The sequence below is a fragment of the Staurois parvus genome, unplaced genomic scaffold, assembly GCF_062004578.1.
Source record: "Staurois parvus isolate SC_StPar_1 unplaced genomic scaffold, SC_StPar_1.0 ptg000022l, whole genome shotgun sequence".
Classification (NCBI taxonomy): Eukaryota; Metazoa; Chordata; class Amphibia; order Anura; family Ranidae; genus Staurois; species Staurois parvus.
Window position 1 is genome coordinate 9491960 of NW_028317818.1, and position 25283 is coordinate 9517242.

A 25283-nucleotide genomic window follows, 5' to 3' on the forward strand; every position below is an offset into this window, starting at 1 on the left:
AATCAAAGCTATACAGGCATTCCAAAGACAGAAAAACAGTTTGTATTTTATTATAAATTTCATTAGCAATTTCTGTTCATGGGTAAAATTGTTGTATTTTACTTTTCTATTCGTTGCTAAATTACATGTTTTCAGGACCTTTTTATTAAAAAAAAGAAAAAAAAAAAACTTGTTTTAAAAGCTTGCATCTTTAATAAGATAGTGAATATAAGGTATCACATAAAAGTGATTGTAAACCCTCACCCATTCGGTTTAAAATAGAAACGATAGACAAACTATGGATGGGGGGAGGAGAAACAACAGAACACCGATCGCCACCGTGAATGGCTGTGAATGTTTTTTTCTGAAAGGGAACGGAGATGCACAAATGCAACTCAATGAACATTCAAGGCATGCTTGGTGAATTAACTACAGCACAAATGAATTTACATCATCCTGAGCCAGCCATTCAGGATGGCCAAAAAAAGAGTAAATCCAAAAAAAAAAATCTGTTGAAAATTTCAGCAGTGATGACAGTCACTGCTGTTGCCTTACCAGGTAAGTCCGCACAAATGACCATACTTGCAAATTAGAGTTAAAACTCACCAGAATACAACTTTGGTTCAACTGTAAATTTAAAAAAAATAGCTTGAGTATGAACCATGTCTATCACCATCATTTATAAGTATATAATCCATTAGCGTGCAAAGAGTCCTGAAAACTGAAAGTTGCATGCACTAGACTCTAGTGCTCAGTTATAAACATAATGTGGGCTTTACACATCAAAGCTATATAAACTTACCTAAGTTTACCTGAACCTTTCTCAGACAGTTCAACAGCTCTTTTACATTCTTCTAGAAGATCTCTTACACAGCCATGCTTGTCTGGATATAGTGTTATTTCCTGGTAAAACAAAAAATAAATCTTAAGCGTTATTGAAAAAATGAAATCTGACAAAAGTGTTCAGGAATGCCATAAACTGAAGCATTAACAGTTTTTGGAGATTCTAGGTTATTTTCTCAAAAGACTGTACACAATGGATTTACACTCTTTACTCATGTATCTTGTAAATTATTATTTACCGTATTTTTCGCTCCATAAGACGCACTTTTTTCCCCCCAAAAAAGGGGGGAAAATGTCAGTGCGTCTTATGGAGCGAATATAAAGCGGCCGGTCCGGTATTTCTGCCGCCAACATCTCAGAATACCGGGCCGGCTGCTCAGCTGTTCTCTCCTGCAGCGCTGCTTCTGTGACAGCCGGGTGCCCACTGCGCATGTGCTGCGCTTTGTGAATGATCCGATGTCTTCTGGGACACATGACAGGTCCCAGAAGGCGCCGAGCCATTCACAAAGCGCAGCGCTTCTCGTGCATGCGCAGTGGGCACCCGGCTGTCACAGAAGCCGGCCCGGGAAGAAGAGAGAAGGACAACTCCGCGGAAGTGGGAGCGGGTACCTGTCAAATTCAGGTACCCGCTCCCCCTCCCTCCCCAAAGGTCAGCAGTCTCTGGTCATCCCCTGCACTGTGTCCGCAGTCTCTGGTCATCCCCTGCACTGTGTCCGCAGTCTCTGGTCATCCCCTGCACTGTGTCCGCAGTCTCTGGTCATCCCCTGCACTGTGTCCGCAGTCTCTGGTCATCCCCTGCACTGTGTCCGCAGTCTCTGGTCATCCCCTGCACTGTGTCCGCAGTCTCTGGTCATCCCCTGCACTGTGTCCGCAGTCTCTGGTCATCCCCTGCACTGTGTCCGCAGTCTCTGGTCATCCCCTGCACTGTGTCCGCAGTCTCTGGTCATCCCCTGCACTGTGTCCGCAGTCTCTGGTCATCCCCTGCACTGTGTCCGCAGTCTCTGGTCATCCCCTGCACTGTGTCCGCAGTCTCTGGTCATCCCCTGCACTGTGTCCGCAGTCTCTGGTCATCCCCTGCACTGTGTCCGCAGTCTCTGGTCATCCCCTGCACTGTGTCCGCAGTCTCTGGTCATCCCCTGCACTGTGTCCGCAGTCTCTGGTCATCCCCTGCACTGTGTCCGCAGTCTCTGGTCATCCCCTGCACTGTGTCCGCAGTCTCTGGTCATCCCCTGCACTGTGTCCGCAGTCTCTGGTCATCCCCTGCACTGTGTCCGCAGTCTCTGGTCATCCCCTGCACTGTGTCCGCAGTCTCTGGTCATCCCCTGCACTGTGTCCGCAGTCTCTGGTCATCCCCTGCACTGTGTCCGCAGTCTCTGGTCATCCCCTGCACTGTGTCCGCAGTCTCTGGTCATCCCCTGCACTGTGTCCGCAGTCTCTGGTCATCCCCTGCACTGTGTCCGCAGTCTCTGGTCATCTCCTGCACTGTGTCCGCAGTCTCTGGTCATCTCCTGCACTGTGTCCGCAGTCTCTGGTCATCTCCTGCACTGTGTCCGCAGTCTCTGGTCATCTCCTGCACTGTGTCCGCAGTCTCTGGTCATCTCCTGCACTGTGTCCGCAGTCTCTGGTCATCTCCTGCACTGTGTCCGCAGTCTCTGGTCATCTCCTGCACTGTGTCCGCAGTCTCTGGTCATCTCCTGCACTGTGTCCGCAGTCTCTGGTCATCTCCTGCACTGTGTCCGCAGTCTCTGGTCATCCCCTGCACTGTGTCCGCAGTCTCTGGTCATCCCCTGTACTGTGTCTGCAGTCCATTGGTTCAGAATATTTTTTGTTTTTCGCCTAAAACCTAGGTGCGTCTTATGGTCAGGTGCATCTTATGGAGCGAAAAATACGTTTCCAATAAATGTTTTTTACTGAAACAACCCAAAGCTTTTTAAAGCAATTAACTCAATCTACATTCTTTTATGAACGCCTACACATTTCTCTACAGCAGGAGAGAACACCTTCTCATTGGATTTGTTAACACTTTATAAGGGCCTCTGAACACAAGTATTCAGTCCCTTCTCCATCAGAGATATTGCCCGCTTCAATCATAACATGCTGTTACCACGAGGTCATTTACTGCCACCTCTTGCATGCTTCACAGCCACCTGTAGTGTGTTTTGGTAGACTATTATGCAAGGTGCCATGGTAGTATGCTGTGGAATTGTAAATATTGCATGTACCAGCAAATGGTCCACCAGAAAAAGGGTCATATGATGTATGAAAATATGCTATGTCAGCAGAAATTCACCACACTTGATTTAAGTGCTTTACAAAGGAAGGAACAAGCTCAAACTTCACCCTAAAAAGTACCATGCACGAGCTAGTACATATTGCTGATACTGTAAACATGTTCCACATATCCCTAAGGTAGCCCATACATTAATCCCTTTATTTCCTTATTCAACCAGCAGGCTAAATGAAAAAAAATATGATCTGATACCACATCCACACATTTGATGTAGATGGGGGAAGCCTTCCCACTGTGGTATTGTATTCTGACAGCAGGGAGCTTTTGCACCATCAGAATACAATGATCAGTGTTGCTGGCTATGAATGTGGGCACTAATTGCTCAGAAAAAAAGCAGGCAGGCTGGTTGTACACACATCGATCAATAGATGGGACTGAAATTTGGCTGGTCCCTGTTGAACCAAATTGCTACTGAATTTCTACCCATGTACGGTCGGCTTAAGAATGTTCCAGCTAAATTACAGCCTATACACCAAGCAGAATGCATTTAAGGGGGAATTTCCACATTATGGTTTTAAATGGACTCTGTTGGAAGATAAAAATCTAATCCTGTGAAGAAAAAATACTTTACCTGTTCTGCCACCAGTACTGCTGATCTTTGCTCTATTGCAGCACTACAGTGACTGTAAACTGTTCTGCAACTCTGAGCAGGGCTGTAATGAGAGGAAACTTTTTTTTTGGGGGGGGGGGGGGGGGGGGGGGGGAGTTGACTCGGGCAGTGTGTTTGGCTGCATTAGCATTAGACATCAGTAGATCATTCAAGCTGCACCTCGACGCGACATCATTCTGGAAGTGGTAAAATTCCTGAATGGGAAAACAGACCGCGCTTGCACTAGGCTCTAGTGGAGCTGAACCGCAATGGTACAAAGCTGCTTAACCCAGGTTCAGGGCGGAATGCACAAATGTGAGTGCAATAAATGATATTTAGATAAACCTAATTGGAAGATGGAGGCCAACTACTCTTTTACTGTGGAGGAGGTTGCTACAGATGGAGACCAACTACTCTTTTACTGTAGAGGAGGTTGCTACAGGCACTGACATATTTCTAATCCTCTCTCAGGAGCGAATGACCTAAAGTGAACCAGTCAGGACCCCAAAACTTCCTCTAAGACCACTTGGATATGGAGAGCCTAACATTGCCCTGCCACAGAAGCCCAACACCAAGGGGCTCCAGATGACAGACTACAGGATAGGGGAAAAACTAGGGACAAACCTGGGTAAAAGTAGGTATAGCAATCTCCAGAAACAGAGGCCTCCCTCACCCAGGTTCCAGAAATGCATCTCCTCTAGACAGAGGACACTAAAATAAAGTTCTTCTGTAGAACTGGTCAGTTTTAAAATGCCTTTGGTGATGCATTTCCTATTGAAAGAGGTGCCTATATCGCATACAGTCAGGTCCATAAATATTGGGACATCAACACAATTCTAACATTTTTGGCTCTTTACACCACCACAATGGATTTGAAATGAAAAGAACAAGATGTGCTTTAACTGCAGACTGTCAGCTTTAATTTGAGGGTATTTACATCCAAATCAGGTGAACGGTGTAGGAATTACAACAGTTTGCATATGTGCCTCCCACTTCTTAGGGGACCAAAAGTAATGGGACAGAATAATAATCATAAATCAAACTTTCACTTTTTAATACTTGGTTGCAAATCCTTTGCAGTCAATTACAGCCTGAAGTCTGGAACACACAGACATCACCAGACGCTGGGTTTCATCCCTGGTGATGCTCTGCCAGGCCTCTACTGCAACTGTCTTCAGTTCCTGCTTGTTCTTGGGGCATTTCGCCTTCAGTTTTGTCTTCAGCAAGTGAAATGCATGCTCAATCGGATTCAGGTCAGGTGATTGACTTGGCCATTGCATAACATTCCACTTCTTTCCCTTAAAAAACTCTTTGGTTGCTTTTGCAGTCTGCTTTGGGTCATTGTCCATCTGCACTGTGTAGCAGCGTCCAATGAGTTGTGAAGCATTTGGCTGAATATGAGCAGATAATATTGCCCGAAACACTTCAGAATTCATCCTGCTGCTTTTGTCAGCAGTCACATCATCAATAAATACAAGAGAACCAGTTCCATTAGCAGCCATACATGCCCACGCCATGACACTACCACCACCATGCTTCACTGATGAGGTGGTATGCTTAGGATCATGAGCAGTTCCTTTCCTTCTCCATACTCTTCTCTTCCCATCACTCTGGTACAAGTTGATCTTGGTCTCATCTGTCCATAGGATGTTGTTCCAGAACTGTGAAGGCTTTTTTAGATGTTGTTTGGCAAACTCTAATCTGGCCTTCCTGTTTTTGAGGCTCACCAGTTGTTTCCATCTTGTGGTGAACCCTCTGTATTCACTCTGGTGAAGTCTTTTCTTGATTGTTGACTTTGACACACATACACCTACCTCCTGGAGAGTGTTCTTGATCTGGCCAACTGTTGTGAAGGGTGTTTTCTTCACCAGGGAAAGAATACTTCAGTCATCCACCACAGTTGTTTTCCGTCGTCTTCCGGGGCTTTTGGTGTTGCTGAGCTCACCGATGCATTCCTTCTTTTTAAGAATTTTCCAAACAGTTGTTTTGGCCACGCCTAATGTTTTTGCTATCTCTCTGATGGGTTTGTTTTGTTTTTTCAGCCTAATGATGGCTTGCTTCACTGATAGTGACAGCTCTTTGGATCTCATCTTGAGAGTTGACAGCAACAGATTCCAAATGCAAATAGCACACTTGAAATGAACTCTGGACCTTTTATCTGCTCATTGTAATTGGGATAATGAGGTAATAACACACACCTGGCCATGGAACAGCTGAGAAGACAATTGTCCCATTACTTTTGGTCCCTTAAGACGTGGGAGGCACATATGCAAACTGTTGTAATTCCTACACCGTTCACCTGATTTGGATGTAAATACCCTCAAATTAAAGCTGACAGTCTGCAGTTAAAGCACATCTTGTTTGTTTCATTTCAAATACATTGTGGTGGTGTATAGAGCCAAAAATTTTAGAATTGTGTCGATGTCCCAATATTTATGGACCTGACTGTATATCCTGAAAGACTATGTAGCACCCTCTAGAATAGTGTAGAGTTTTACAGGCAAAATCATTGTGGATGACTCATGGTAGCTGTACAGTAAGTAAGGGATTTTAGAAGGGCTGTTAGCTCCTCGCCTGTAAAGTGCAGCTGCTACTGATCCGCAAAGACTGATGGATTTGGGGAAAAGAACAGTCCAGGATCTGCTTTTGTACATAGGAAAGAAGTGTCCCCCTTCCACTGATTCAAGACAAAATCGGGCATTCCATAATCCCTATCCAAGCTAATAAAACAACAAAACCAAGTTCATGGACTGGTCACTTGTCTTTGGATGCAAGTCTGTGTGAAGAACACCTGTTGCCTGAATGTGCGGAGGGAAGCTTAGGTATACCCACAATACAGCAGTTCTCACAAGGGTAGCGCTACAACCATTTGGGAAAAAGAAACTTCTGTTAGTTTAACTTCTATAGTTGGGAAGATACTGGAGAGTTTAATAATAGACCAAATAGATGAGTAACTTGCTGGAAACAAATATTTTAAGCAAAAGACAGCATGGATTCATGAAAGACAGAAGTTGTCAAACAAATCTGATTTCTTTTTATGAGGGGGTGAGTAAAACCTTGGACAGAGAGGTGGCGGTGGACGTGGTATACTTGGATTTTGAAAAGCGTTTGACACAGTTCCCCACACATGGCTAATGTGCAAGGTAAAGTCTACGGTCTTGGAAAAATCTGTATGTAAATGGATAGAAAACTGGCAAAAAGATCGTATTCAAAGAGTAGTAGTTAATGATTCATACTCTGAATGGTCTAGGGTTGTCAGTGGTGCATCCCAAGGTTCAGTGTTGGGACCCTTACTTTTTAATATATTTATAAACTATATAGGATCTGGGATTAAAAATCCCATTTCAGTCTTTGCAGATGAAATAAAATGAAATAAAAAGATGGAATAAAATGAAAAGTAACCCAACAGAGCAAAAAGTGATGACTGCAATGAAGAGATACCATGTGTTCTCTCTATAAAGATGATTAAGTGATATCCTGACTTATACCTTCAAGAACTCCAGAAGATGTTGCGCATAAGGCTTTCAAGCAAGACTCAACTTCCACTGGGTGCATCAACTTGCAGGTGATGAAAGGGAAAATGCCTATATGCCTAAGCCCTTGGATTATTGAGCACCTTGTGTGTAACGAGATTGCAGAACTTGTTAATTTGGGAAATGGAATCCAAACGGCAGCGCCTCTCTTTGAGTTTTCAGAAGTACGCACAAGGTTAATACGCAAACCAAAAACATACTGCAGTTTATAAGTTAGGTAGTGCTTATTAGGATCTGGTCTGTTGTGAATATGATTCGACCTGATGCTTATATGTATATTTTGTTACAGAGATAGTTATTTAATGCAACAAGGGAAAGAAAGCATTAGTTAAAATACATAAATGTGGTTCATGATGAATGAAAGAGTAACAGAAATTCTGCAGAAAATCAAAACTGTTTTCAGATATTTGGGTTTTTAAATGTTACAGATTAAAAAAAAAAAAAAAAAAAAAAAAAAAAAAAAAAAGACGTTTACTAACTGAGCTTCAGTTAGTAAAATTAGTTTGTTTTGGGTATTTGTGGTGTCAACTGTCCCACCCTTTGGAAAATGTGCAAGTGCGCCTGTGTGTATATATTAAGCCAGCTTTATTTTTATTTTTATAGTGCAATGAAAAAAAAGGTCAGAATATTAGGTGATTTTGATCTATTTTGGGGTATTCTGATCTATTTTTGAGGTAAACATCTTATAATTGTCATTTACACATTTTGCATAATTAAAAGATACAAAAACAATGGTACAACGTGCAATATGGGCATAACTATAGATGAAGCTGAAAAATTGTTTCCAGTATTATAGAAAAAGAAAACTAGCAAGACACATTTTCAATTATATTAATCTTTTTAACCACCCCTCAATAGCACCATTTGTACAGTATATATATATATATATATATATATATATATATATATATATATATATATATATATACATACATATATACACACACATACGGCCTTTTCAGCCAGCGATTCTGTTTTTGTAAAAGTGATCCAAGTGAATATACAGCTGATGAATCGACTTTTTACAGGTGGAGGGAAGGGGGTTTCCCCCTCTCCTGCCGCTGCCTTTCCCAGGCTCTCTCAGGGGAGCCTGGGACCGATTTGACCAGCGGCATCTTCACCCACAGTGAGAGGAACCATGTTGTACCTCCCACTGTGTGACATCAAAAACCAAAAGCAACAGTTTCTCCATAAAGAAAACCTGTCACAGCCCATGTGATGGCAAAGTCGATTAGAAAAAAAAAAAGTAAAAATAATTTTAAAGCTGCTTTTGTCCCCCTGTCCAAATGCAAATGTTGGTCCTGCACGCAAATGTAAACGCAAACCGCGCCACACAAGTGAGGTGCCACGAACATCAGAGCAAGAGCAATAATTCTAGCACCAGACCTCCTGTGGAACACTAAACTGGTAGGTGGTTCAGTCTTAAACTGTGTAAGGAGATCTTTAAAAGGGCATTGGGTTTCTAGTTATGCCCCCGTTAAGCTGCCTTTTTTTCTTGCCTGTGGTCGGTCCAGCACTTTAAAATGATCAGTGCAAGGAAACCAACAGAGAACACACAGCTGGAAGAATGTACAACATCACTGTGCACTTTCAGGTCCATGGAGCTGAACAGTGATGCTGATACAAGCACAGTGACAGCTGGGAGTGGGAACCCAGCTGCAGAAGACTACTGGGTGTGCAATCTGGCATTGTCCCATTGGGCACTTGATCATCTTTTTCCAGCAACGCTTCAGAGCATTGAAACCTTTTAATCTAGCAACAGGATTGCTTTAAAGCATTAGCTAAAATCTGACAATGAAAAAAAAATCTTAATCTGCCTCCTTTTGGTGTGTTAAATATACCAAAATGTGGTTTGTAAAAAAAAAAAAAAAAAAAATAATGCAATACACAAAAATAGAATCTGTACCACTGAATACACTACCAACTTTTCCATGTGGTTTCTGTGTGGTTTGGTATGAAACTGTAGCAATGAAAAATCATACCTACGCCATTATATACACGAAGGAATAAATTTGAAACTGTAAGAAAAAAATACTGTTGATCTGGCCATAAAGCTGATAATTTGCTATGCACTCTGCCTGTGCTATGATCATTACAGCAATACACCTTACAATGTTCTTGGTTAGCTCTGATAACTACAGAACTACACCCTCGTATGTTATGGGGGAAGGTACTGTGGTCCTGTCTATGTCTGTTGTCCTGATACAGAAGGGCGATTGAGAAATGTAATCCCAGGACTACAATTTACAGTAGAATCCCCCCCCCCCCCCCCCAAAAAAAAAACCTTTTAAAATTAAACTAAAGCAATCACCCTCATCTAAGGACCTGTAAGCTGAAAATATAAAATTTTGGGATTTAGAGGGAATTTAAAAGGAATGACAGGCAGGTTGCGCTTTACAAAACTGCAATACACAAAAATAGAATGTACCATTGAATACTACACTACAAACCTTTCCATGTGGTTTCTGAGTGCTTTGGCATGAAACTGTAGCAATGAAAAATCACACCTATGGCATTATGTACACTAAAGAATGAATGAATTCTAAACTGTCCAAGCATAGACCTTTGTATGCATGTGCTTTCTTAAAAAGCAAGAATTGACACCAATCTCTCAGAACATGCATTTACAATTGATAATTACAACAAAGCCTCAGTATTCCACAACAAAACACATGGTTAATTTAATACAAACCTCTTCTCTGAATTGGCTATTTAGCCATATACACTTGAAACTTCTTCTGTTTTCAAAGTCTGTGATCTTCATTTTAAGCTGCAATTGAAAAGAAAAAAAAAAAAAAAAAAAAGTCATCCACATCATATTTTCTACCTGATCATTTTGTTAAGTAACTGGATGTACCTGCTGGTAATAAAGTTTCTTCGGCTGTCTAGGCTTGAAGAATTGCAGAAGATCCCTTAAGGTTCCTTCATAATTATGCCTAAGAGGGTTTCCAGGACCATCCCTGTAACTATAAATCATAAAGTATAAGCAACAGACATGAACACTAACAAGCAACAGTACTATAGCATTATAACAATGGGTAATGAGACAGAACCATCTGTGCCATAAATGCTTGAATGTTTCAGTGCCTCTCAGGCAAAATTTATTTGAAGCGACCCTATCAGCACAGGGTCACTTGTATCCTAAAGCATACCTGAATGCTGATACTGCAGGGGGAAACATGCAACCCACCCGAAGGGTCATACTTGCAGTGGCTACGGAGCTACAAAGAGGTGTTTTAATACATGGGCTACCGTATTTTTTTTTTCATCCAATGGGATGCTAATAACTCAGTTGTCCCTGCTTTAAACTTCTATAGGCATTGATTTATAACACACAGACTACTATTTCCCCTTGTAGGCTATCAAATTAAAAATAATTTGTGGAATAATTTCAATGGTCTACTGCAAGTCAGGAGTTTAATCAAAAGCATAAACGTGGAACAAGAAGGCTGCACTGTGGTCACGTCAAGAAACGCAGTCAACTTATGTTTGTAAAATTAAAAAAGCCAACACAATTGGCTCAAAAGAAAAACGAAAAAACTCCTAAATCATACAAAAATATTTTTGATATATAGATTATCTTTAGAATGCTTTGTGCCACACAGCTGAAGCTAGATCTCATCTGGCTGTTTATAGCCTTATGCACATGCGTAGACCAAATCCCATTAATTCCTGGATGTAATATAAAAGACTGCAACCGCTGACAGACAGGATCTCCATAGAACGAATGAGATTTTGTCAGTGCATGCTCAAAAGACTTTGTGCCATGAAAGTTTTCAGTGGTGACTCTGCAGCTCCCCATGGGTAGTACAGCGTGGATCTGCCAGGAGCATGAACAGATGAGTATAAGAATTTGCTAAAAGGGGAAGACATACAAGTTAATGCAGCTATTTATTCATCATATCTTTCCATGTTTTTTTTTTTTAATGCAAACAGTGCAATTACATGAATTTGAACCAGAGTCAGCGTCTTGCTGCCCCTGTACAACGGAGCTCAGACTAGGGAAAGGTGAAGCACAAAGTCGATAAGCAGTGCAAGAACGTGCCAATATGAAAAACAAAATCAGGGACAGACACGAGTATCGGTCTGCTGCATTTCCTCCACCTGTCCAGTCACAGGCTGAGAGTGGGGAGGGGACATAAGTGCTACCGAGCTGTAGCAAAGAAAGGTTATGTATACTTTCAAGCCAGGTGAGACTGTGGTATGACAGAGCTGTTTATATCTCAGGGCTGGATGAATACAAATCCTTTGGCAGGAAATACAATTCCCTTACACAAAATGTATTTATTCTGAGGAATTTGCTGCTTGACTATAAGTTCATCCTTACTGAAAGTTATATTTTAGCTGTTTTGAAAAGTGTGAAAAATACAATGCTTACCCTTGAGATTTGAAAAACTGCAGAAGCATTGGATCGGTGTTAAGTCTTTGTGCAACAGTCTTTGCAACCTGAAAGACAGCATTCCACAATATTTTATGTACATACTTAAAAAGACCCGGTCAGACTTCACTATTTAAATTGTTAAAACGTCACTGAAAAATTAAGTCTGGTGACAATCTGGAATCAAATGAAAGGCTATTGCTACAGTTGCCTAGTAGAAAGAATTAATTGCGGATATGAAGAAAATGATGCAGGCAACCTCTATTTTTTTTAACTGGTGAACCATTTGATTCGAACAGGCTGATTGCATTCAGGCTCAAACATCTGTCCCTAACCGCAACTATCCGCATTGTGGATAAAAGATCTGATATTTCTCAGACTGGTGCCCTCCACTAGCAGACTGGAAACAAGAAGCTAAGCATACACAATTTATATTTTGAAACAAGGTACCAAGTAACAGTATGTATCAGAGTACTGGGCATGTTAAAACCTCTGGAAACCAATAAAATCCCTTTTCTTGGAGTCCATTAAGGGACACAAGCTCCTAAAAACAAATATATTAAAACTCAGAGCCAGTCCAATATACGTATCCTTGGCAGCGCAATGACTGGCCATGTGAAAGCTTGGTCGAGCTGCGGCTAACGAGTCGCGACATCGCTACTCCTTTCTGAGCATGCGCATGGCCCCTATGTGCGCAATTATCCAATGCTCAGCTGCTGGGGCGACTTGGCCCATGTGCTAACAGAGAGGGCTCTGCTTGCCCACTGCGGCATGCGTTCTATAGGTTCACCACCACTGCCCTAGGTAGACAGGTTATCCAATGTAATAAAGGTGTATGTAAACCTTCACCTTGTAAAACCACACACACACACACACACACACACACACACACACACACACACACACACACACACACACACACACACACACACACACACACACACACACACACACACTTTAAATAGAACTTAAAGGAAAAAATTTTGTATACATATAAAAAAAAAATATAAAATTCCATTTTGTTCCTTTTTGTTTTTTAAAGTGATCACATACCCTCTGTTCTTAGCTGCATACAGAAGCTCAGAGATCAGGGGAGCAGAAACCACAGCACACTGGTCTTCCCAGTGAAAGGCTGTGAAGGGGCATGGGGAGGGAGGGGAAGCATGTCAGTACCAGTCTGATCACTGGCGTAGAGCAGGCAGAGTTTCCAGCAAAGCCAGAACACTAGCCACATTGCCCTCCCATGCCTAGTGTTGTCAGCTTTTATTAGGAAAGCAGAGGGAATGCCAGGAACACCAGGTATTTTACACAACGGAAACAATTCAAAAAGAACAGAAAAGCTTCTCATGGCAAAGCAGGCACCCATTATCAATATGAAATGTTGTGTTAACATATCCTTTAAAACACACCCTGTTCCTGTCAAATACCTGGAGCAGGAGACTAGTTTATATCACCCACAGACAGTTCAGAGAGATATGAAGCCTCCCTCAGATGGCCTTCACACATCCAACACATGGTCTGAGATGCATCTTGGAGCATGAACCACTCCATGTCCTGAACCAACCAGTAGAGAGAAACTGGCCCCCAGGGATCGCCCTTAAGGAGACAGGCATGGGTACGACTGAGACCCATAGTATCATTCTCAACAAGAATCAAACTACTTCTGATGCAAGAGGAACTCCTGTTTCTTGTCAATGGCACGGACACAATGGAGAAGATTTTTTTTTAAAACTGATCACCCAGCAAACCCTGGATCATCTAACGTCCTGTGGATGTTTGCAGACAGCTGTAAGGAAGACAAACCCTTCAGGAAAAGGTCAAACAGAACGCATGACCTGGCTGCCTGGAATTCTGCAAAGAGCGGAGGTAATAGGAGAAGAGGATGGACCAAAAGGCAGTGTGACAAAATAGATATGACTGTCTCCCATTCCAGTTCACAGAAAGCGCTGATGAGGTAGATAAATAGGAATAGGCACATAAGAATCTTGGATACTCATTGATGCCAGGTATTCCCCTGGTCTCAAAAAAAAAAAAAAAAAGCAATAACCAACCCTGCAGATTTCATGAGCTTCAGAGGACCCCAAGGGAGAACAAAGAGGGAATCAGACTGTTAAAATGAAGCTGTAAAATTCAAACAACTCGAGGACCCAAAGAGTGAAGGGGAACACTTCTTAGATTAGAATGTACTCACCCCCACAGTCACCTTCTGGATAAAGGCTTACAAGGATGACCCAACCAAGTCACCAAGTTTACCCTCCAAGGTCAGCCTCTCAATTTGCTCCTTGCAGAGAAGTTCTGCTGGCCCACACTAGGATCCTTCTCATGTGGACAGAAATGGTGTCTTCAAAAAGGCATCCACCAAGAAAATCAAGGCTCTCAGAAAGTCTTCCAGGAGCAGCCAAACGGCAGGGTCCTCCGGATCGGATTCTCTATAATGGAGCATATATGTTGCCTATACTTTTAAGTGCTTTGAAAACTTACACTGGAGCCATAGCAGGCTGTAGAGCTGCTCTTACAAGAGAAGACGCTACTTTAAAGACTGCCTCCAACCTATCATCTGTGGCGTCTTTAACCACTTCCCATCTGAAGAATCTATATAAACATCCTGATGGAAAGTGGTTAATACCAGGATTATTGGTGCAACAGAGGGATTTGGGAGGTTTCCACACCATCCTCTGATTCTGTGAGACAATGGCTTGCTGAGTGTTAAAAAGGCCTGTAAACCTCAGATGAAGGTGGCCACCCAGCTGAGGGAAGTGTCAGCCTGAGCCAGAAAACCTATGTACCAATCACCACCTGTAGACAAGTGTCCCAATACTTGCTGTGCCTGGCATTAAAGAAGCGACAACTGCTACCGTGCAGACTTGGAGGCTGAATAGTGTTGAGCAGACAAACTTGGTGTGCTATGCCAGAATCCCTATGACGTGCAAGCTCAGACAGCTGGAAAAGCACATGCACTGTGCCCAAGACTAGAGAACAGCGACTTCTGCACTCCACTACCAAAAGATTTCCCCTCACAGTGAAACTGGCAGCAAATACCCCCAAACAACAGTCAAGAGAATTTAATACATTTCTCCACTAGTATTCAGTGGCACTCACCAGACCATAGCTGCAGAGCCAGCATGCTCAGTCTTAATCCATCACAGCAGGCTTGCCCCCTAGAGGGCCTTCAGGGACTTGACTTCACTCCAGGGGAATAACTGCCCTGGACTTGTACAGCACCCCACCAGACTGTACACCGGAGATCAATACACGCAGGATTCATCACTGACCCGCAACATTACTGGCCAAGCCTGCTTGGGCAATTCTGCATACAGTGTCCCTCTTGGCCTGCTGGCCTTAGCAACCAACCTCTGCCCCACCAAGGATGGAAGCATAACCCAGGTAGTCATGAATATTACACTCCCCTGTCTGTGATGTATGTTTAAAGTGCTAGTAAACTGTGCTTGGACACTTGTAACTACAAGTAAGCTTATAAAAAAGCTTACCTGTAGGTACAGGGAATATCTCCTAAATGTGCACCATTTAGGAGATATTCACCATTTCTCCAGCCAGTGACATCATCAGTGAAATGAAGCAATGGTATACTCATGTCATCCTTTCAGAGCTCTGTGCCGCAACAGTGATTCCTGTATGCATGCATGGGAGTGATGTCATTGCACCTCAGCAATTCAGAAGGCTGGAGCCTGTGAACCCAGAACAAAGACCAGATGATCATCTGGAATGGGTCGGATGAGGATTTAGGTGGTTTCCTTGCACAGTGCAAAGAAAATTCTTTTGCCACTGGAAAATTCTTCTACCACACATGTGGTTGATGAGACATGCTTTTCAGATTTGGAGCTACAAGTGAATATGAATGGGAATATCCGCTCCAAAACACATTTTAAGCTGAGAGTCGACAATTCATATTTACACGCCAGCAGTAATCACCATCCCCGGTGGATTCAAAATGTCCTGTTCAGACAATATTGCAGACTAAGGAGAACTTGTAGCACAAGAATAGATGAGGAGCAAGGTGCCATCCTCAGAACTAAGTTCCTGGAAAAGGGCTACAGTGAGGCCCATGTGGAGGAGGCCTATCACAAGTATTGGTCCAATATGATGAGTGCCCTTTAAAGGAAGTCACAGGTGTTGACTGAACCCACTAGGCAAAAGAATAAGGACATAAACACTAAACATACAGACCAAGTCAGATTCTGTACTAGGTTCAATACCAAAGCTTATACAATGAATCTTCAGAGGAATTGGAACATCCTAAAACAGGATCCTGTTTTGGGACATTTTCTTGCTCCTAGACCAGAAATCAGATTTAGAAAATCTAGGGAACTTAGAAGTTACAGTACATTGCACCCAGCAGGATCAGTAAACCATGAATCACTGAGAGGAGCAGTGCCAATCCTTGGTCAGTCCTTTTTAATCAAAAAAGTAGTTACAAATGCGGGGTGAAGAATTGTGGGGCCTGCATGTACATGTGGCATCAGACAACGGCAGAGAATTTCAGAAGTTACGTAAAAGAGAGACGTATTGGATACTTACTTTAGGTTCTCTTGTTCCTGGTGGGCTCAATGAAGACATGGAGATACATCAAGACGTTCATTGACCCACTAATTTACCAGCCATACTGTCGTAGGGTGGTTCTTTTACGGTACATGTAGTTTTGGTTTCTCAGTTTCTCTAGGTGCCTGAGTTATTGTATTGTTTTAAAAATATAACTAGTATTTACTTTTAATCAGAGTGTAACAATGCCCTGTACCCTTAAGTTCTTTATATCATACAATATGATTGAGTTCATGTGATCTGTTATCCATCAAATGCATGTAAACTCGTACTTACATGTTTAGTTATTGATAGTCTACTTACGGGCCTTAGTGACATTATATATATATATATATATATATATATATATATATATATATATATTTGTCCATGTAAGTTTTAGCTTTATGTTGCACAACCTATTTCCCAGGTATTATTCCCCCGATTAAGCAGCACACTTTGGAATCAAAGTTGATTTGCTTTGGTCCATCCCATGGGTTTTCCCTGCAATATAGCCCCTTTAGTCCATCAGCAGGGGTATATGTGGACGTTCCTTTCTGAGCAGCTGCTTAGATCTGGCTTACGATCTGGACTGATGCAGCACGTCCTTCCACCTATAGGGGTCTCGATCACCATTTGCCATCCTTCCGGGGTGAAGGTGCTAGCGTGCGTTCCAGCAGGTCACACATGCCAGCATGTGTTCTGGCAGATCACCCACGTCCGTGTGGGACGCACGGCAGCTGCTCTTCCGGGTTTACGTGGCTGGCATGTGTTCCAGCAGGCCACCTGCTCATGTACACTGAGGGCAGATGAAAAGATTTCACTATGGAATCCATCAATAATAGACGTATGCAGTATCCAGATAGTGCGTACACTTCAGAAGATCTTTCACTTACAATTCAAACACCTATATCCCCTTTGAGTGTATTAGCAGCCTTCATAGATGTACTATGTGACGTAGTTTTATATAGTTTAATGCGATAATAGGAACTTATATGTTCTTTATGGGTTTTCATGGTTTTAGGGATTTTTTGTATTTTGTTAGTATACCCAGAATTGTTTACAGATAATAATAGTTCATCTTCTCAGGATGGGCAGCACACATGGGACTTGTCCCCACTCCTGGGGGAGCTAATGATGGCCCTCTTGCATAATTTTGACTAGTCACTAGACTATTTAAGAGAAGGGTACAGGCATTGGTTCTATTCGTTCTGAGGAAGAGGCAGGACCTCGAAATGTGTTAGCCTGTTGGAGGTCCAGGGATCCTATTGTGTGAAGCTATGCAATGTGGACTGGACATTGCTGTTCCTTTTTGCGATGAGCTCTTGATGTACTTGTCCTTTGTGAGTATAATACTTATCACCTTTTATCAATAAAATTTATTTTAGGTAATGCACTAGGCCGGTGTACCCTGTTTATTTCTTTTGCATCCAAAGGCTGGGTGAAGATGGAAGCCTTGTCATCGGTGACAGCATGCTGCTGGACAGCTTCATATTAAGTGGTTTCATAATGTGCTAGTATGTGATGCATACTGGCACATTATGCTTTTATCTTGCAGGGAGATTTTTTTTTTATATACAAGAGTTTACTTCCGCTTTAAGAAACTACTTTAACCTTTTACCCTCAAGAGGATTTACCCCCCTTTCTGACCAGGTAATTTTTTGCGATATGGCACTGCGTTACTTGTACATGTCTTTGCTAAAAAAAAAATCCCAATAACCGTATAATAATTGGTTTACGTGAAAGTTATAGTACCTACAAATGGTGGCATATATACACTGGAATTTGTTTTTTTTTTATACTAGTAATGGTGGCAATCAGCGACTTATAGTGGAACTGCGGTTCTGACACTGGGTGGGAACTACCTGCCACTGGCATCCCAAAGACACTAATACAGTAATCAGTGCTAATAAAAAGCAGTGACACTGTACTGAAGACACTAGGCAGGAAGGGGTTAAAACTGGGACAATCAAAGGGTTAACCGTGCTTTACATCATGTGCTGTGTTTTGTTTTACTACGGACAGAAACAATTGAGTACTGACATGATACTTTTTTTATTTGCACTAACATACAATTTTAAGGACAAGCTTTCGGGGTATGTCCCCTTCTTCAAGGTCAAAGCAGTACTACTACAAAGTTTTAGCAGAATGTTAGAAAAGATGTGGGGGATGAAAGAAAACAAAAAACACACACATATGTACACAAATGGTTAAAAGACTAGGATTAGACTAGAGATAAGACACAGCAAAAGCAAAGACTGGGGGGGGGGGGGGTGACAACACTCACAGAGGGAGTCATAAAACTGTTGGATAACGATTGAGGAATCCCATGTCCAAATTAAGGCCGTTATCTCTTGTGTCAAATAGAATTATCTTAGTTCAAAACTTTTTATTTCCTGAATGGATTGGAAATTTCCTTTAAGAACTAAAATATTGAGGTCTCCCATTGTGTGGCCTGGTTGTGCGAAATGGTGTCCCACAGGTGTGCAAAAGTCATCTTCTTTATGTTCCTTGATAGTATGTCTGTGCAAATTCATCCTTGTTTGCAACTTCTGTCCTGTTTCGCCAACATAAGATCCTTTGCTACATTTAGTACATTGGATAAGGTACACAACATTACTAGAGGTGTAGCTGTATAATCTGGAGATATTGAAGATCCCTTTTGAGTGTCTGACACTTTTTGATGGATTGATTTGGTTGCACAGTTTGCAGCGTTTTTTTATTGCAGGGTTTGCTTCCATTATTTGTGACATCTTGATCAGAAGGAAGTTTCCTACTTATTAGTTTATTTCTGAGGTTGGAGGGTTGTCTGAAAGCCGGTATTGGGGGTTGCTGGAATATTTCAGAGTTCCATCCTCTGTTATGATGGGTTGTAAATCTTTTTTATTCCTTTTAGTGCTGAGTTTTACTACGGAGAAATTCTGCTCTGTATTTTTCTGCTGTGCAAATACAGACCTTACTGACAGGAGAGAGACCTGTGTTGTTTACACACAGGTTTCTCCCGTTAGCTCTACTGACGATCCCCATTTCCCAGCTGAGAATCGCCGGCCGGGACTCAGTGACTGACATGTCCAGCAGCCAATAGCGGCACACGGGTAGGGCGTCACGCATGCCCCCACCTAGAAATGCATATCACATATATTTATGTGACTTTTTGCAGCCCTGCCGCAGTACTTCTGCTATAGGGCAGCAGGAAAGTAGTTAATAGCACTTGTGTTTCAGTTCAAACAGTAAGTTATTCTTCTTTTGCCATTACATAGGATCTATGGCTGCTATGCTATGAAACTATCTTTGGGTAAATGTACCACATCTACCAAAATTACATTGAATTTCATAGATTAAACTGCCTTAAAAGACAAACGTTCTTTAACATATACATACATGAGAGTAATTCATTCTGTTAGACAACGTAACCACGAATCCTGGATCATTAGGAATTGTCTTGTCACAGAAGATCACATCAACACGATGATAAAGGTCTCTAAAGTACTCCTTGGCAGTTGCCAGCTCACTGCTCTCGTTCTCCGGGTCATCTCTAGACAAAACAGTTCACGATTATTAAAGAACCAAATACAAGTCAATCAAACATTCTTCAAAAGGATATATAATTCTACCACTATCTTGGAAAAAAGCTGTGGAACCCAGTCAATATTTTAGTATGCATCAGGTATAAAAGGAACCATATCTGGGACCACAGCAGCAATACATATAAAATGTCACTTTTAATTTATCACTTAAAATTATAAACAAGTAAAGTGATAAAATAGATATATTGTGGTTCCAGAAAATACAAGTAGAAGTCTACAAAAGTTAAAAACTTTGAAAACACAGACTAACCATGCCATAATAACCATCTGTACTAAATGGCGTATATAAGTGGTTAATTACTGGCAAAATCAAAAAGGCATTCCAGGGAAAAAAAGCACATATGATAAAATAATTCTTTACTTGCCATAAAAAAAAAACAAAAAACTTTTTCTGTGAGTGGACACTACATGGGTTTCTTTAAATCATTACAACTGGGTTATCTGCACTTACCTTCAGATAATGTGACACTGGCAAAAAACAAAAAGCGCCATAGAGACATCCCCCCTATAGAACCCCTCCAACTCCACTCTCAACTAGCTTCCATTTTGTAACTAGCAATGGAAAGAACAGAGGGGAGAGAGTTCTGTGTCTGTACAGTACTCCAGGAAAAAGATTTTCCTGCTAAGTCAAAACTAACAAAATCCCAAAATACAGCGCTTAAAATCAAAATATCAAGAAAATGCAAACATAATCACCGGGAAATTGCATAAATGTGCAAATCTTGTAAAACAGTGTAAAAGCAGCAAGTATATGTGCAAAAAAGCAATGAACTATAAGTGCACAAGCTGCACTCAAAGATTGGTTGCCCACCTCATGCAACTTTGAAAAGATATGAACAGAGAACATGGTGGCATCCTTACAAAGTTGGGTTACAGAGGCTTGGTGTCAAAATGCCCAGTAAACACCCACCAACCTGGTGGAGTGGGCATGTTAAAGTGCAAAACAAGATTCGCCCTTTGGACTGTAGGTTCTAGTGATGAGTTGTCTTATCCATTGAGCGATGGTGGACTTGGAAGCAGGAGGTCACCTGTGAGATTCTGAGGGAAGGAGGAATAGGAAGTAGATCTTCCTGCTAGAAGATGTTGCTTTTAAGTGAATGCAAAACTTAACACTAAACTTACTCTCTCAGCCACATTCTAAGCCTAAGCTATCTAGTCCTGTAAAGAAAAAAAAAATAGCTATACTTACCTGTTCTGCAGCCGCTCTGGTCCAGTCCCATACTTCCCAGCTGTTGTCGGCTTTGTCCCGCACACAAAAGGGTGCCACGGGAGACCAGACTGGAGTGGCTGCAGAACAGGTAAGTATCGTGATTTTTGCTAGACAGATTAGGCTTAGAATGTGGCTGAGTGTAGTTTTAAATTTAGTTAGGTTTTGCCTTTACTTCCACTCTAAGGTAGACTGATAGGCGTCCAGGCAATGAAGAGCAATTTCCTTTGGGTGCTTAGGAGTAGGGCACAAAAATGTAAGTACTATGTCGTCATTGAGGTCGAAAACGGATACCATCTCAGGAAGAATAGATGGTCTTGGGCATAAAACTACATGGTCTTTGTCAAGAATGACAAACTGCTTCTTACAAGACAGACACCAGCTGAAAACACATCTGACAGACATAATAGAAACCAAAAAAGCTCATTTTCAAGAAATGGTCAACTAGAAGGATATCCCTGATAGGTTCAAAGGATGGTGTCTGCAGGGCAGAGAAAACCAAGTTGAGGTCCCAAGAAAGCAAAGGGCGCTGTAAAAAGGGCCTGTTCTGAGACACTGTTCTGAATAAAAGGTGTTGATGAGAGCGAGCCAGAAGTATCTGGAAAAAGAAAAAAAAAAAGCTGAAACCTGCACTTCAAGGTGCTTATGGCCAAGTTCTAGTTAAGTCTTCACTGTAGGAAGGCCAGAAGTCATTGGCGGAATTGAAGTGCCTGTGTTTACACCAGGCAAAGGAGGATTTCCAGGTACAATAATAGATCTTTCTGGATGTGGTTTTCCTGCTGTTAGCAGGGCAGGAATGACAGATTCCTTTGTCCCATAAAGCAGTATTACACCCAACAACATAAATGTAATGCATTCTAGCTTACCAATTATTAGATGCAGTGCTTGCATTAGTTTTTTGGGGTTTTTTTTAAGACTTTCTTCTATTAGTTTTCACCTGGTGCTGGCCAGTAACACACCTCCTGTATGAGGGTGTATGCACACTGGATGAATTGGCACAGAGACACCTTTGAACAGCAGCATTGTCAGTCTGGGAAGATAGGCGTGTTAGATGTACTAGCAGATTTAGACACTGACAAATTGAAACCAAACTCCATCCAACACTTAAGCAGTTACAGCAAAAGATTTGTACCTTTTGGAATAAAGGTTTTCCATAAAATAACAAAAAGTTGATCATTGTAAGCACCTCCAACTATCTAACTGCTACATCTGCAAGACAGCTTGCTGTTAAAAAACAAACCGACTTACTAGCTAGACCACCATGTGAAAATAAATGAAAGAAAGAAAAGAAAAAAAAAAAAAAGCTAGTGCATCCATTACATCTACAAATTGGTAAGATGCAATATAATAAATGCTTGCTTACGAGGTTAATACGGCTTTAAGATCCAGGCTTCAGCAGGCATGCAATTACGGCTAGTGACTGGGAAGCAGGAAGGAATAGAGGATCCTGAGACAGCATGTCTGGCATGTTTGGGAGAGGCCAAGGGTCAGCTCCTAGCAGTCTATGTCATGTGTAATCAAAAGGAACTATTAGCGGCTACAGAAAACATGTGAAGAAACCGTGTTGCGCTGTCTCATTAAATCATAACCCTCAAAAGTTATCCATTACCTTTGTTCACTATGTATCATATAACCATTTATATAACCATCAATTGTATTAAGAATCAGTGCTCAATACATATAAACACAATACAGTGTCTTTAAGCTCCAGAAACAATGCACAATACCTATTAAGTGACTAACATTTCATAAATGTATAAAAAACACTTTACAAACCTGACTTCTTCATGCATTTATTCTAGTGTGCTCCCACCAGTATGCCATACTGCTTAACAGATTGTTAGTCCCCACAGTCACAGAAGTCAAACAGCGCTCACAACTCCCTGCTGGACATTTGGATGGATCCTTCTCTAATAAGCACAAGCTCGCCAATCCCAAGAAATCAGTGCTACTAAGTCTTCATCCTCCTCTCCTCCTGTAGTATCAGTTCTGATCTTGCCCAAACCTGCAGCCCATCCCGGCTGCCTCCAATGTTCAACAAATTAGTTACCTAATATGTATAGTGCACTATGATTCTATAGTCTGTCTGTGTACCAGGTCGGTGCAATGGGAATCACTGGCTTTTTCTCTCACTTTTTGTGACACAAACAAGGAACAAGGAAAAATTCACACTGGAGACCAGGAATTCTAAAAGCATCTGATGCCAGTGCTAGAGGATCCTAGGTCCTGGCCACAAACAGCAGCAGCTGCTTGTTCAATCTGGAAGGGAGGATATCAGCTTCCAAGGACTCCCATCTCTGACATATCAGGTTGGCGGGCCCATTCCCCTTTGTCCAAGCAGTAACGGTTGTAGATATTACACTTCCAGATGTCCATTCCAGAAATGTGGACAGCAGAGATCACTGGACATTTAATCTCTGTTCATTAGGATTTGACTGCTTCCTTGAAGGCTGCAAGATTCCTGGTGTACCCTTATTGGTTGATGTATGGCACAGGCATGGAAATGTCTGATTGCACTCTTACCGGGTATCTTTGCAGAAGGGGGTCCAGTGTTGCGCAGCCATCCTTGCTCAGAGCTCCAGGGTACTGATGGGGAGCTTGGCTTCCGATGACTTTACTTCCTGTGAGGGCCTAGAACACTCTCTCCCCAGCCTGAAAAACAGGCATTTTATCACTTTCCAGTGATGAGGAAACAACGATTTTTCCATATTTAAGGCTGGGTTGGAGATCCGTCAAGCTAGGGAATTACTTGGCTTGACAGGAGCATGAAGAAGTTAAAACGCCACGAGGCCTAGAACACCCATGGAGAATCTTACTGAGAAACATCTCTGACCTCAATCCCTGGGCACAAGCTCTGAGAAAGCATTTTCTTCCCTGGAAAAAATCTTTTGCTTGGGATGTGTCCATGATAAGACCCAGGTGAAGAGAAAGCTAGAAAGTAGATTTTTGGAAGTTTTATCATCCAACCAAAGCTGGAAAAGGGATGAGTTCTTCAGAAGGTTATCTAGAAACCATGTGATTATATTAAAACCTTGTTGGTGTGGGTGGTGGCCATCGGGCACCACATCCCTCCATAAGTCATAAAAACAACAAAAAAAGGCATCAGCTGGGTGAATTGGGGATTATTTTTTTTTCGGTGACAAAAACATATGCCACACAAATGATCACATAAAAACCATAGTATTCTTTATTACATTTGCATATACACCCAGCAAAGACAACGGTCACTGCAAACAGTTACATTGATGCAAGTAACTCCTGTGTATATATTTACTACATTGTTGCTCAGGAAGTGTTTGGTCATCTCCGAGGGATTAAAACAATATCCATCACTAAGTTAACTATTGATTCCGCAGTAATTTTATACATTGTGTGTTGACCACCTCCTCCCAGCAGACCCAAAAACGGGGACATATCCATCGATTCTCAGTGTGTGTACTGCTGAAACTAATGAAATGCCACAATTTGTAAAAAAAAAAAAAAAAAATTAAAAAATATTCTCCTTTGTTCTGAAGAGGCAACAGCAAAATGGGTTGAGGCTGACTGGCCACCATACATAGAAATTGATACATGAAATAAGTGGGCAGAACAGCGGCTAAATGCAACCTGGCAGTACTAGGGTCGTTGGTTTGAATCCCAACCACGTCACTACCGGCCTGGAGTGTGCATGTTCCCCCTGTGCCTGCGTGGGTTTCCTCCAAGTACTTCGGTTTCCTCCCACACTCCAAAGCCATGCTGGTAGGTTAATTGGATCCTGTCTAGTATGTGTATGTATGAATGTGAGTTAGGGAACTTAGACTGTTCGCCCCTTGAGGGTTAGGAATTGATGTGAATGTACTATAAATATATATGTAAAGTGCTGCGTAAATTGACGGCGTTCTACAAGTACCTGTAATAAATAAAGTACTTTCTTACTTATGTCACATTGCTATGTTAGGTAGCAATGAGGCAATTTAGTGTTGATGTGTTTTCATATGTATAATGCCTTGGTGATACAAAGACTACTGCTAAGTCACCAATTGTAATGTTCAGTGTATATGCAAATATAATAAAGATTACAATGTATTTTGTGATGATTTGTGTGGCAAATGTTCTGGTTGCCTAAAACAAATTCCTCATCCACTCAGAGGATCTGGATGCCCTGTGTTCTTAGAAAGGGAAGAAGAGGTGATGGCCATAACCAACAGTCAGGATTCCAATGGGAAAAGTTGACATTTGAAAGTATTTTTTCAGGGATTTTAAGTAGAGAATAGGGCGAAAACCCTGTTGGGCTTCAGTACCATAAACAGGTTTGAACAGAATCTTTTGAATCTTTCTTGTGAGGGCATTGGCAAAACTACT

At 41.7% G+C, this 25283-nt stretch overlaps 1 protein-coding gene across 4 annotated transcripts in view; it reads right to left on the minus strand.

The window, feature by feature from the left end:
- The window catches only part of USP7 (ubiquitin specific peptidase 7), a 264238-nt gene that overhangs the window by 44496 nt on the left and 194459 nt on the right, over positions 1 to 25283 (minus strand). For all 4 annotated transcript variants that reach the window (XM_089692216.1, XM_089692212.1, XM_089692209.1 and 1 more), the window contains 5 exons: positions 19530 to 19683; positions 11613 to 11680; positions 10092 to 10200; positions 9927 to 10004; positions 782 to 882 (listed from right to left, as the gene is read on the minus strand). In XM_089692216.1, coding sequence (XP_089548342.1) covers positions 782 to 882; positions 9927 to 10004; positions 10092 to 10200; positions 11613 to 11680; positions 19530 to 19683 — 510 coding nt within the window. The remainder of the gene's footprint in view (positions 1 to 781; positions 883 to 9926; positions 10005 to 10091; positions 10201 to 11612; positions 11681 to 19529; positions 19684 to 25283) is intronic.